Consider the following 13988-nt stretch of genomic DNA (forward strand, 5'->3'; position numbering starts at 1 on the left):
TCAATCAAATCCAATCAAGTCTAATAAGTTCCAATCAGGTCAATAAGTTTCAATCATGTTTAATAAGTTTCAATTAGGTTTAATCAGGTCCAATAAGTTGAATCAAGTCCAATCAGGTCTAATAAGATCAGTTTAGTACAGGGTTATTCAGGTGAAGAGAACGCACCCTTAAGGATACATGTATGAAATTGACTCTATTTTTGTGAAACGTTTCTATAATAAGGAATAACTATATGTTAGAAAGCCGCAAATGTGACTATGTCTAAACAGATACTTATTATAAGTTATAGTATACTTCCCGTGTTTCAACATAGATGACGTGGTTTAACTTTTGTACTATTTACACTCACTCCTTTGATCATGTTTTATGATTTTTACGTTTGAAAAATATATTTATGTCGGATATTATTAGATTCATCTTGATATATATTTTCAAAATATTAACTTTTTATAATTATTATATGTAGGGAGTTAGATATATTAATAGTTAAGTTTCTGCGTTGGCATGTGCGTCCGGAATTGTGTCTCAAGTATGTTGAAACGAAGGAAGTATATATGTCATTACAAAGGTCGCGATGTATAAAAAAGTGATTGCATTTACATATGGGTCACTATGTGTTCCACGTACAATATTTGACATGCATAACCTTTTAATCCACAATAACATTATTACAATTTGCAAACCAGGTCAACATAAATCTTACTCTAAACTATTAAACATGGGGAAAATCAAGTAATTAACATATTCCTTTTAACTTCACCCCAAAAGATAAACATTTTTCTTAGTGGTCGTTTGGTAAATAGGAAATTATGTAGGCAATAGAAATTCCCATGATTTTCATATTTGTGTAGTTGTTTAGTTGACAGAAAGTGAGGAAAACAGGGGCAATGCAAATTCATGAGAATTTGAAATTCCCACAAAATATACGAATTTATTTACCTACTCTTCCCTTGGTCACTCACAATTGCTACATAAATTCTTATGAATTACAACTTTCCTACTACCAAACAATTTAAACTAATTTATAGGAATTTCATAAAGGAATTAATTTTCTACAAATTGTAAATTCCTATAGAAATTTAATTCCCATTGCAACCAAACAAACACTAACACTTCGAGAGAACCAACAATCCAACTCCCGATCCTAAAACCATAACTACAAGCTATTTTTACTACTCTATTCCTTTTAATATAATCATGATTCATTATCACTAGCCTTTACAAATTACAATATTAGTAACAGTGGATTATTTTCCAATAAAAAAGAATGATTAATGTGTGATTTTGTTATAAGTTCTTAAAACTAATATGGTTTATGCTCGTGTGCAATCATTATCCTATTTTTGCAACAAAATGCTAAGAGCTTTTGGGTTCAATGGTATCACTTCCTATTTTCTATATGGAAAATTAAGGATCAAAATTTGGTGGAAGCATAGTTTCAATGTTGTCTGGGGTGGGGATTGGGGTACTTCTTGGACATCTGGGTGAGAGTCTTGTGCAAGAACAACCCAGAGGTAAATTCTTCTTACCATGTGATTTCCAAAAGGAGGTCCAAAAAAATCAACAAAATAACAAAAAAACAAAGATCAATGACAACTACTTTTTATTTTTGGTGTAAAGGAGGATCAACGTAATAATCTTGTCGAGTTCGATCCCAAGTCTTAACTCTTAAGTATTATTCCACGAGATATTACTAACTAGGATTGTTCTCTACTTCTCTCCACCATTAAAAAAAAAAATTCGAGTCCAATAAGTTCAAATAATATCTAACTAAAACTAATATAATATTTAAAAATAAGTTTCAATAAGAATCAATCAGGTCTAATTAATTCAATTCAAATAAGTTCGGATTTTTTTTGAGATGAAAACAACAATACCTTGACATCCACAAGAATGACAAGTATGAAAAGGTCATTTTGGCTCTATTATTTTTGGTTTGATTGCTTGCACCAACTCTCAACTCTCTCTCTAGTCTCTCCTCGTTCTTATTCATTCCAGCTAATGAAGCTGCTATCGTTATCATAAACTTCCCTCTAACTCCTTTCTAACTTCCCTTCCACTACTCCTCTTCATTTTCTCTCTCCTCCCTCCTTTCTTTTCTTCCTCTTTTTTCTAGGAACTTCACAATAAAAAAAACTTAAATATACTTGGAAGTACTTTTGATTGTAATACATATGGCAACAGAGGAAGCAAATAAAGTGGTGACTGAAACACCGGCACCACCGGTAACTCCGCCGCAAGAACCGCCAGCAACAGTTTCAGAAACCCGGGAATCACCGGTTGCGGTGGAAGAGAAAAGTTTAGTCCCTGTATCAACCCCTCTTCCTTCCACCACTGAAAAAACTCCTGCTTCGGTTGAAAGTTAGTTAACAATTTATTTTTGTAGTATATACTTTACTTATCTATAATTTTAATTATTATATGATGATCATTATATTATAGTATATGGCTAATTTTGCTTTATTCAAGAATATTTAGTGATTTAAGGGCTTTTAATTTTATTAAACTTTTCTCAATTCCCCTGTTCTTTTTAATCATTACTTGAAGTTTAGGTAGAGTTCGTTTGGTTCACCTCAAATTCTATTGGAATTCGGATTTTTTAGGAAGTACAAAATAGGATAGTTGTTTTGTATGCACGAATTAGGGAATTCATGGTAAACAGAATTTCCAAGGAAATGGAAATTCTGATGTATAGGAAATTAATCACAACCTCTTAGTAATTTGAAATTCCTATGTCAATTACAAATTTATATGCTCAACCAAATACCAAAAATTATTTTCTCGGATATAGACAAGAGAATTTACTTCTTATGAAATCAGACTTCCCATGAGAATTAAGTTTCAACGGTAACCAAACGAGTTTTTAGTTTTTTCCCATGTGATATAAAGATGGGTCATGGGTGGTAGTTTTCCAATTATATATTTTTACTATTTTTGGTGGATGGGTGTTCTTATTTTTCCTTAATTTGTTATTTATTTCTGCTTATTATCCATGTTTGTTAAGGAGATTACTTGCTTATTTTAAGAATATCATGAGTGTTATTTGGGAATAATAGGGACTTATCTGAGGGCTTTTTCTGGATCATGAGGTTTGAAGTAAAGTGGTTGGGCAACTTTATATCCTTTAACTTGGGCACTTTTATAGTATATTCAAAACTATTTTTTCGCTCATTGCTCATTTAAATGATTTCAAATGAGCAAATTAACAACTATAATTGAAGAAATTAGCCTAAGCTCATGGTACGCCTGAATGTATGGTGTAGATTTTGATTATCTTAGACTTTCTTGTGCGTTACACAGTGATTAAAGAGTAAAGGCAAAGTGCTAATTTTGGTTATACTAAGTTTTTAATACTATTTGATCCTTTGTTACTTTGTCCTTTGATGATAAAACCTATGTAAGCAAAGTGCACTATTCATGAATCATGATACTGGCCATTAGCTATTATCTATGTTACTTAGACACACAGATTGGATGTCTACTCGGATGTGGGTGTCCAAAGTGTCTGATTCGGCTATTTTGGAAAAAAGTCTAAGTTTCCGGTTTAAAATGAAGCATACAATTAAAGTGTCATGTCAGACACGACACGACACGACACCCCGTTTTTGAGGTAAATGAAGGTGTCGGATTAACACAGGCTATTATCATTCATCAAACAGAAATTAGAAGCTATTACATCTTTAACTATACTTGGACAACCACCTAGCTATACACGAGTCGGGAACTCAATTAGAGTAAGGTGAGCCATATGAGCCGCTAAGTTGGCTGTCTATAATCATGAATAAACGTAACTAAATTAAAAGAACTAGTAAGAGATCAGGTATCCTTAACAACCATATCTGCATAAGATTCATCACACTTGTTTTCATTAATCATCTTTACTACCTGCAGGCAATTACTTTCAATTATAATATCCCACGCATAGCATTGGGTAGCCATTTTCATTCCGAGCACTATAGCCTTCCCTTCTGTCACATTCGTTTCCCACAAGTGTTTCACTTTTTGACACGCCATATGAATGATATGCCCACCATGATCTCGTATAACAATTCCCATTCCGATTCCCACCTCCTTAAAGATCGCAGCGTCTACATTGATTTTCAGCACATTATAGCTTGGACAGCACCACACCACACTAGAGTGCTGCCCACCAGTCTGATCTGCAGCAGGCAGACTCATGTGTATGCTGTCCTTCCCCTCTGTACCAGCCAGTTCAAAGGCAGCTGGTGCTGTACACAGTTCTGGAAGGTGACGGGCAATGCTGCCATGATAAACATTGTTCCGTTCATTCCAAATCATCCATGCCAGTATTGCAACTTTACAACTCTCCTCCTATAAAACATCCATCCACCATGCAACCCAGTCACTAGCGCATCATATTGGGATTCCAGAATACTCTCCAACCCGCCTCTTCCCAAAGGATACTGGGTATTTCTTAATCACTATTTCTAAATCAACGCAAGGGTGTTTGTTACATAAATCTTTACAATTCTTGCATAGCATTTCCTTATGTAAATGAACATGCTCAAAATGTTTTATCAAACTATTTTTGTTAAACATATAATAGAATTTCCCTTGAAGTACCAGTGATGTGCACAGTATCAGCGGGAGCTCAAAAGTTGCAAAAGCTTAGCTATGATGATGCTATAAACTTAAGAGTATATATCAGGTTATTATTTATAAACTAAAGTTGAGTCTTAAGGTGGGTTGAACTTGGAATTTTGTGCTCAAAGACACTCGAGCTCAAATTACTACAAGGCACAAGCTGAGTTGTGATATCCCAAGTTTAAGCTGTCTTTAACACCCCTACCTATAACCTATGCACGACTGTTGCTATTTACTGTTTTCTTGGTTCATAAGGAGCCTAGAGGGCAATGATGCACATGGTTGGAAACTTTGTTCTTGTGTTTCAGTGTATCACTACATTAGAAAATTTTCATCCGAGCTAGCCAATGTATGCTCATTATATCTTGTAATAAATACAGCTATCACTTACTTTTTTCTATCTGAGGTTGTTTGCTAGATTATGACTTTGGACTAGCAGTATCGCAAAATGCGTATAAATGAAATCAAAGACTCATTTTTATCTCATAATTTTCTCTTTAAATTTGTATTTTCATTCAGCGTGTGTTAATTGGCTTCAAATTTAAAATTATTCACTTTTTATTGACCTCTTTTTTTTAGAGGATTCACTTTTATTAACTAGTACACTGTATCTGATGGACAGAGGTTACAGAATTATCTGAAGAAAAGCCTCTAGAGGAAAAGCCTATAGAGGAGAAGCCTTTAGAGGGCTCAGTTGGTAGAGGTAATAGTTTCACTCATCTTGTTGTAAACGAGCTTAATAAGTTCAGTTTCAGCTTATATCTTATTGTTGTTGTATTCAGATGCTCAGCTAGCACGAGTTCAAACTGAGAAGAGAATTTCACTGATCAAAGCATGGGAAGAAAGTGAAAAATGCAAGGCCGAAAACAAGTAAGAGTACTTTGTATGGATATGATTAGATATTAGTACTACACCCACAGGCTATACAAATATACATTATCATGTCATTTAGAGATCACATACTCAAAATAGCAATGGGAATCTCAGGGGTGCTTGAACCATGAGTGAATTATTTGGCTAAAGTTGTTTTTTGGTGCTAAAGAATATGAGACTCCTAGCAAGAAAAGAAGAATCTAATAAGTCTTAACTCCACCATTGCAAGGTCGTTAACAATAGAAAAACTCTTGTGACTTAATTTAAGTTAACCAAGCGATAGGTAGGCCTCATGCCAAGTTACAAGATTTTTCACACATACGCGTGACAAATATAGCTGTCTAGCTTGCTCTTAACAATAAGCTTGGCGAGGTTCTTAAGTGGTTTGTCACATTGCTCGTACCAACCAGTATCACTCTTGTCACCTGTCAATGCATCAATTAGCTCTCCCTATATACTTGCTGGACCTGGGATAACCATTATATACTCTGTATTAATTCTTTGTATTATACTTGAATAGGTCTAAAGGCCAACATTTGGGTTAGTCTCTAGAAGTTGCTGGAGTAAATTTGTGCCTATAGTTGAATGGTTCCGTGCTTTAACCTTCCCTTTGAATATCGCTAAGAGTTCAGTCTTTGGAGCATCACATCGACCATATATTTAGCTGACTAAGCGCTGATACAATTGCTTAAGCGCTCCTTCCCCTACTGTTTAGCAACTCTTGGACTGCCTCATCCTTTGCATCAGTGAACGTATGTTGAGTAGTTTAATCCTTTCCATCATTCCATGACTCCTTTAACCCTCATCCACTCTAGCCAAAAACAAAATCAAATTTGTTGTGTGATTTTGATGGTTGAGAATTTGAGATACAAAATAGCCTTTTGCCTCCTTTACCATAACCACCGTATTGTCAATTTGTTATAAGACCCATATGACTCATTAGCCTATATGGGAAAGTCTTAGATCAATTTACTCATTCTGTTTCCATTTGTTCTTGCTTCAAATTAGAGGTGGTTATTGGACAGGGTAGTCCAATGGTTAAAGGGTTAGGGTCAATTTTACAGGGCTTTTATTGGTCAGGGTTTTATTGGACAGGGTTATTATTGGATAGGGTCATTATAGGGTCAACAAAGAAACCCAATAATTTTATAAAATAAAATTAGTTTTGTAAAAACAATTACATATTCGGATTCGCATTCATTTATACTTACTTTTGGCTCTTCTTGTTCCTTGTTTTTCTTGCTCGTTTACCGACCCACCCATTATCGACCCGCTATAAGCCCTCTACCCATTTGGCCCGACCTGCTACCGACCCTTTATGAGGCGACCCTCTTATGACCCAAACCCGCTTCCGACCCGTACTGACCCTGACCCGACCCGTCCAATAACCAGGTCTACTTCAAATATGTAGGAAGATACAAAAGAAAGTGGGTAATAAAGAAGAAAGAGTAAGCGCATATAATGATATAATTATAAGCAAGGCATGTTTGGCATCTATCTAGAATCTGGTTTTGGGTTTTAAGATTTTTCAAGTCATATGATGTGAAATGTATGATGGACTTAAATTAAGCCATATTCAAAGTAATCATGTCTATATCGAAATCTGACAACAGAACTCGAAAATATTTTTTCTGGTTTGGACATTTCTATTTAATTGGAAACACAAATGATAACGAAGAGACACTCTATTGATAGACCCTTTAATTTGATGGAAGTTACACAAATTTACTTGCTAAAAATTGCGCAGGGCACACAAGAAAATTGCTGCTATCGAGGCATGGGAGAACAGCAAGAAAGCATCTCTTGAGGCAGAGCTGAAAAAGATCGAGGTATAGTGCCATTAAACAGCTATCTTTATCTCAAGTTATTTTCGAACAATAGAAGTTTGTTGAGCTGATGAGGCCAGCTTACATGAGTGCAGGAAAGCTTGGAAAAAAAGAAGGCAGAATATGCAGAAAAAATGAAGAACAAAGTGGCTATGACTCACAAGGAAGCAGAGGAGAAGAAGGCTACGGTTGAAGCCAAACGTGCTGAAGATGTTCTGAAAGCGGAAGAGATGGCTGCTAAGTATCGCGCCACTGGAAAGCCCCCCAAGAAACTTCTTGGTTTGTTCTAATAAGGATTATGTGAATTTAGTAATTACTTCTATAAATGTTTGATGTGATTAACAATTAAGCAAGTCAATTAGTTTGTGATAAGGAAATTATAGATAAGTTATTTGTATTTTTTTTTCCATTTGTATAATTGTTTTATGGCTTTATTGGTTTGGTAGGTGTGTATAGTTTGGGTAGAACGATTTAAGAATTGGTGCACATTTGTTTCCATGTGGATATTGTTTCTGTTATGTAAGTAAATTGGATATTGTTTCTATTATGTAAGTAAATTGGATATTGGACCACAACTTGTGTCTGATGTCTATCATTTCCTATTGTCTTATCAGTCGTTTGCAAATTCGCAAATACAAAGGTTTAACGGGAAACCTGTTCTCCTCTAAACAGATAGCTGGAATCGTGTGATGCCCACTCCAAGTGCATATACTAAAGTTCCCCTCGGAGAACAGTTGTCCAAATGTCCTAAATTAGGCGAAAAGTTATCACGTTATGTTATATATGTACGTAGGAGAATTCATCCGCTCCTGTTAGTGTTCAGCTAATAAATCAGTAAGCTGTTAGTTCTGCATAATGTACCAGTACTACTACAAGGATTACTTAAGACTGTTTTCTTACTAATGAGGTCTAATATGTGACAAAGATTGTCAAGATTATGTAAATCATGCCTGTTAGTATAAAACAAACTGCACTGACTAATTTTATTCACTGGTTGGAGAATCGAGCAACATGTTCATTGCTGTATCTGAAGTGTCACCTGATGCAACAGACCCTGAGTCTGTCCTCTGCTGCTGCTCTGTTTTGACACCTACGTGTTGCGGAACTTGGCCTGTTACCCCTGAACAAGCCTCTGAGGAAGGTGAAACACGATCGATTTTCAAGGGCCGCGCATTTTGGATCTTCCTAAAGGACTCTCCGACCTCGGAATTCCACATAGAAAAGAAGTGATCAGAGTTGGTTCTGGAATATCCTGAGGGGTTGTAGAGGGATTCTAATGACAATCGAGCCTCGGTCTCCAATCGGATACTTTCCCATTGGACCATATGACGGGTTGTATGTGACTTTGATGGTGTAGTTTCTGGGTAAACGTTGATGGTTTTTCGTTTCTTCAAGTGGCTGTTCCAGTGGTTCTTGACATCATTGTCTGTTCTTCCTGGTAGCCTTGCTGCTATAGCAGCCCACCTGTAAAAATAGCATGCATAATACTTAGAATAGCTAACCTCTGTTTTATCAACCACGGAATTTCTAGATTTGAGTAGAGGCGATCATGGACCGGGTTCGGGCCGGGCTTGGAAGTTGCCCATTGGTTGGGCCGGGGCAAAATTTTATGTCGAAAGCCGGCTATTTCGGGCCAAAGTGAGCGGCTTTTCAGCCCAAAATCGGGTCTGGCCGAAAAATAGACTAAAAAGTCATTTTTGGCTTGTCCAAAGCCTGTTCAAAGAAAAAAAAATTGGCCCGGACCGGGCCCGACAGTGGCCAAAAAATTCTGCACAAAACCCGCACAAAAAGCGGGCCGGGTCAAAATGATCATGCTCTAGATTTGAGGTATCTTGCTACCTTGCATACAAGAAATGATAAATATCTATACAATGGATGCATCTAGCAAAGTGTGTATATAAATAGTATTTGTCATATAGTATTTGTGTTGTTTTTCTCTCCTTTTGCTACTTTACAAACATATAAAAAATAATGACGGCACAGGCGAAGTTAGGCTTGATTGTGGAGGGGAGCTAATTTTCTTCAAAGCTATGTTGGGGCCTGTAAGGGCCATGATTCTTTTAGGCCCTAACATAGCCTCGTTAGTTGCCAGTTTGGTTGATTGGAGAGTTATACTCTTTTTGTAGTCTAAGCTAGCTTTTATCTTTAAAACTAATTTGACAACGAGAAAAGTATCATTTTAAGTCTTTGAGATAACAAAGTATTAGTTGTCTTCTCTTCTTTTATAAACCTTGGGTAGTATTATATATGCACAATAGAATAAGATTCAGTGTAAAAGTTGTCACCTTTTCTAATAGAATAGTGGCAATGACTATAACTTTTTAAAAATACTTCATAATATAGGTAAGAGACTATGAAATGATAAAAATTGCCTAACTATTTCTAACAAATATATTTTTTATGTGATATATGGTATTCATAATCACATAATTAGGGATAATAAACAATAAGCATAATAAACATAGCATTAGAGGAGTAATAACGTACCTATTGCCAAGGAGGCCATGAAGTTGAATAACAATCTTGTTTTCCTCTTCGGAGAAAGGACCTCGTCTAATGTCAGGTCTTAAATAATTGGTCCATCGAAGACGACAACTCTTTCCACATCGAGATATACCTAACATATAATCATAACATAAAATTTTATCACATAAATTAACACATAGAAGTAATATTTTCAATTTTTCATGAAATGTATCAAGCTTAATGAGTTAATTCACCTTATTGGATGTATAGTCATATACATAATCAAGACAACCTTTCTAGGTAGCAAGTAACTTGTGGGACTTTGAGGTGGGCTGTAAACTATTTTTCAGTAAGCATTATTAAACAAGAAGCACCAGTGGTCTAGTGGTAGAATAGTACCCTGCCACGGTACAGACCCGGGTTCGATTCCCGGCTGGTGCATAAAATTATCAGAGCAATGATGATAACATTGCGCCTCTATGTGGCAGATTGGGTCCGCCAACAAACGTCTGATTCCTCGGACGAAGCTTGAGCGCATCTGAGCTTTGACTTTTTTGTTCTTTTTTTAAATGATTTGAGGGACAATTTTTTTGAGCGATGATAATAATAATAATAATTGAAGTGGTACAAACTAACAAACCGAAAATAAAAGAAACATACGATCAGCTTTTTTTTTATCAAATGTTTTTCTCACCTTTTGCACAGAAGAAAGTTATAAGAGATTTACTGAATCCAAGTTCTCATGGGTTACGTAGGAGAAAAATAATCTTCATATTGGGCCATTGGCCTAACAAGTAAAGAAAGTAACATTTGATTCATAAATTAAGAGGTATCATTTATTTTATTTTATTTTATACTCCGTTTACTTCTAAGTTATAAGTCACTATTTAATTTATATCATCCTAAATTAGCAAAAAGGCGTTGTTTGATTCAACTTATTTTAATATATCTGAATTTATTTAATTATATTTTATTACACTATCCAAAATGATACCTTTAAACAAGAATATTAAAAGATTATATAATTACTAGTATGATGGAGAGATGCAAACTGATATACTTCATCCATTTCGTTTTAAATACAACAAAAGAGTATCTTTTGTGAGATATAAAATATTCTTTTGTTACATTTTAAAACTCGATGAAATATGTTTGAATTGGAAAAATTCAAAAATTGGAAATATATACTCCCTCCTATGAAAATTGTAACAGTTGACATACACTATGTATATACTTATTTTGACCATATTCAAAAAGTAATATTGTTATTACGTGAAATGTTCTTAAATTTATCCTGAGGCTTGTAAAAATTGTAAGTAAATCTCCTACATGAGAATAGTTTGCATGAAAAATGATATCAATATATAATGCATTAAAATTTTTGTGAAGTATATCCCTCCAAAATGTCCTATTATTGTGATATATCCTCGCAAAAAACTCTTTTATTATAAATTTTAAAAAATTATGATAGTAAAAACACTAACCTGCAAGTTGAGGGAGAGACTTCCAGTTACCAGGATGACCATTGTTGTTGCGGATGAAATGAAGAAGCTTTTGGTCTTCTTCTGGAGTCCAAGGCCCTCTCTTGAACATATTTTCATGATCATCCTGTTTCTTTCTTTTACAACATTTTGTGGATGAACTTTTTGGCTTCCCCATAATTTACAACAAACCTCATGACTTTACCAAAAGGTAAATAATCACTTCCTCTTTATACCAATAAAAAAGTTGAATAGTAAGGTAAAAGAATAAAAACAAGAAAAAACAATGGATGAAAAGACAGTTCAATGAGATGAAGAGGATGATGAATGATCTGAATGTCAAATTCTAAGTGTAGCAGCCAGCTCTCTGAACAAAGAGTACTTGAATTAAATGTTGTATCTAGTAGTACTACATAATGTCTTTTAAATATTTTATTATAATACACTTGTTTGCTTATGACGAGTCATGATAATCTCATTTTGAAGATGGACAACGAATATTTAATTTGAGAGTTCTTTTTACCAATATTACCCTTGAATTAACTCTAAAAATTACTTATTCACTTGTTGAGTAGACATTAAGAGAGTGTTTGATCGGAAGGGAAAATTTTCAAAAAGAAAAATGATTATTTTCATTTTCTCTTGTTTGGTTTATAAGGGGTAAAAGAAAGTTTTAACATAGTGGAAAATAGTTTCACCAAGGATGGAATTTTACCTCCTTTTTTCAATTAGGGAAGATGATTAGCTTAAGCCTTAAGAGCCAATCCTCTTAGGTAGGACTGTTCGTGAGTTGAGTTGGTGCAATTTAGGATGTAACCCAAATCAAATCACATATATAAAGTTTGACATTTTTTCAGACCAAACCTCACTGCACTTTTTTCCAAACTGGACCATGCAAAACGGCCTGGTGCAGTGCGGTTTGCGATTTAATCATATTTTCCTCCGTGATATGAGTTTTGTAATCTAAAAATTAAAAAATTGTATAAAGATGTTGATAAACCAACACACAAATCTTTAAAACTAAATAATAAATACAAAAATTCCAATAAAATAAAAAGACTTCACAATTCACAAGCTCCCGCTAACAGACGAAGTTAGAAGAGGCAAAAAAAGAGGAGCAGATAAGTGAAGGGGGAGACATGGGATTGCAAAGAGGAACATATGAGTGATGAGTGCAAAGAGTCAAAGACCTAACATCCTATTCTAATACTCGTGTAGTCATATTAACTTGTAATCTTGTATATATAGTCGTATTATCTTGTATACTGATTTGTGTGTGAGTTTGTCAAGTGTATTTTCTCTAAAAAAAATCTAAATAAATAAACATTATTTTTTGAAAAAAATCATATAAATTTGTGGTTTACGTTGCCATTTCGGTTTACAAAAATTCAAACCCAACCAAAACAACAAACAAAATCACAAACCAAACCACAATTTTGAAACCGCGGACCAACCCAGACAGCGAAAACATGGTTTTGGTTAGGGTAAGTTTATTGCAAGTCTTGAAAGGAGCCTTGACTTGAGACTTTTGTGGATCTTGTGCAATAAACTACTCTAAGACTTCATAGAGTCTTAAAGTGAGTTTTGATTTCTAAAACTCAACTCAAGACTCCCCTTGCCACATGTCTTAATTCTATTAGAATTTTTTTAAAAAATATTAGCCCAAATAAAAAAATCTAATTAATAAAAAAAAAGTGAGTCTTTATAATAGTCTGGGGATAAAGTATAAAAGTAAAGAGAGTCTTAAATGAATCTGAATTAGTGGAAAGCTGATGTGGCAGAGTCTGAAGTATGGTTAGAGTCTTGCAATAAACTTACCTTTACGGTTTGATACGGTCCAGACCGCACTCTGAACAACCCTACTACTAGGCTACTAATATGTTAGGCGCACTAATTTCGAGGCATTACAAGGTTTTACAACAAGAATACAACCTTAATATTTGAGGTGGTACTCTATTGAACAACCACCTTTTCCTTATGAATTTTATCGGAAGAAATTCAATACCTCAATCTCATTACTTATCTTCCTCTTTCTATTTTTTTTGTTTTGTTTTGTTTTGGTGAAGTCTTTCTATTCTTTTCTCTCATTACCACTTTTCTTGTTTTTATCTCACATTTCTTACTTTTATCACAATTTTCTTGTAAGAAACCAAATATGATTGAAAATAATTGCAGTCATGTTTTTTTCCTTAGAAATTATTCAGAAGAGTATTTTTAATTGAAAATGTCATTTGTCCAACTAGAAAGAGCCTAATAATTATGAAATCTCACTTAATTATATTAAAATCAATCTTGTAAAATCTATAATAATAGATTGGCCCTCTCATAAAGTCGGTAAAATAAAGCAATAACATAAATAAGTGTAATTGGTCTTGTAACAGACCGTCTACTTTTGATTTAAAAGTAGGCGCGACCTAAGTCCAATATTAAGAAGAGAATGTACGATCTTTCTTGATATAGTGACTACTTTAGTCTATTTAGTGACAATTTTAATTCAGTAATAACATTCTTTAACTCATTTAGTGACTGGTTTAATCCATTTATTGACTAGTTTAATCTATTTCGTAAGACTGTCAGACTATTTTAAAAAAATTATTTGTTGTAATTCGAGATTCAAAGGGAAACAAAAGAAGCATAAGAGAATGGATGATTAAGATGATGTAAAATACTTAGAAATAGTGTTAGGTTAAAGAGAAATGAAATGGGCTTGTTAAAAGAATATATGCTTGAGTTGTC

The 13988-nt window shown here is 34.3% G+C and overlaps 2 protein-coding genes, 1 non-coding gene and 1 pseudogene across 3 annotated transcripts; 3 read left to right on the plus strand and 1 right to left on the minus strand.

The window, feature by feature from the left end:
* Nucleotides 1–1944: 1944 nt before the first annotated feature.
* On the plus strand, nucleotides 1945–7850 carry LOC104884583 (remorin). The gene is made up of 5 exons (XM_010669261.4): nucleotides 1945–2362; nucleotides 5229–5309; nucleotides 5389–5476; nucleotides 7227–7308; nucleotides 7401–7850. Exons 1-5 carry the CDS (start codon nucleotides 2176–2178, stop codon nucleotides 7593–7595), a joined length of 633 nt encoding a protein of 210 aa, XP_010667563.2. The 5' UTR covers nucleotides 1945–2175; the 3' UTR covers nucleotides 7596–7850.
* Nucleotides 7851–8288: 438 nt separating this feature from the next.
* Nucleotides 8289–11468, minus strand: LOC104884589 (transcription factor MYB17). Its single transcript, XM_010669271.2, has 3 exons — nucleotides 11256–11468; nucleotides 9793–9922; nucleotides 8289–8769 (listed from the first exon to the last, which is right to left on the minus strand). Exons 1-3 carry the CDS (start codon nucleotides 11428–11430, stop codon nucleotides 8289–8291), a joined length of 786 nt encoding a protein of 261 aa, XP_010667573.2. The 5' UTR covers nucleotides 11431–11468.
* On the plus strand, nucleotides 10142–10212 carry TRNAG-GCC (transfer RNA glycine (anticodon GCC)). Its single transcript has one exon. It is a non-coding gene; the product is annotated as a tRNA-Gly (tRNA).
* Nucleotides 10224–10317, plus strand: LOC125496204 (small nucleolar RNA snoR114; annotated as a pseudogene).
* Nucleotides 11469–13988: the final 2520 nt, after the last annotated feature.

The sequence above is a fragment of the Beta vulgaris genome, chromosome 3, assembly GCF_026745355.1.
Source record: "Beta vulgaris subsp. vulgaris cultivar EL10 chromosome 3, EL10.2, whole genome shotgun sequence".
Taxonomy (NCBI): Eukaryota; Viridiplantae; Streptophyta; class Magnoliopsida; order Caryophyllales; family Amaranthaceae; genus Beta; species Beta vulgaris.

What these genes read in the sequence shown, in the direction of transcription:
- LOC104884589 (XM_010669271.2), bottom strand. Translation starts at nt 11,430, where the DNA reads ATGGGGAAGCCAAAAAGTTCATCCACAAAATGTTGTAAAAGAAAGAAA. An exon ending in GTCTCTCCCTCAACTTGCAG is followed by an intron (nt 9,923 to 11,255) that starts GTTAGTGTTTTT and finishes ATTATATGTTAG; the next exon opens with GTATATCTCGATGTGGAAAG. An exon ending in CATGGCCTCCTTGGCAATAG is followed by an intron (nt 8,770 to 9,792) that starts GTACGTTATTAC and finishes CTATTTTTACAG; the next exon opens with GTGGGCTGCTATAGCAGCAA.
- LOC104884583 (XM_010669261.4), top strand. Translation starts at nt 2,176, where the DNA reads ATGGCAACAGAGGAAGCAAATAAAGTGGTGACTGAAACACCGGCACCA. An exon ending in AAATGCAAGGCCGAAAACAA is followed by an intron (nt 5,477 to 7,226) that starts GTAAGAGTACTT and finishes AAAATTGCGCAG; the next exon opens with GGCACACAAGAAAATTGCTG. An exon ending in CAGAGCTGAAAAAGATCGAG is followed by an intron (nt 7,309 to 7,400) that starts GTATAGTGCCAT and finishes ACATGAGTGCAG; the next exon opens with GAAAGCTTGGAAAAAAAGAA.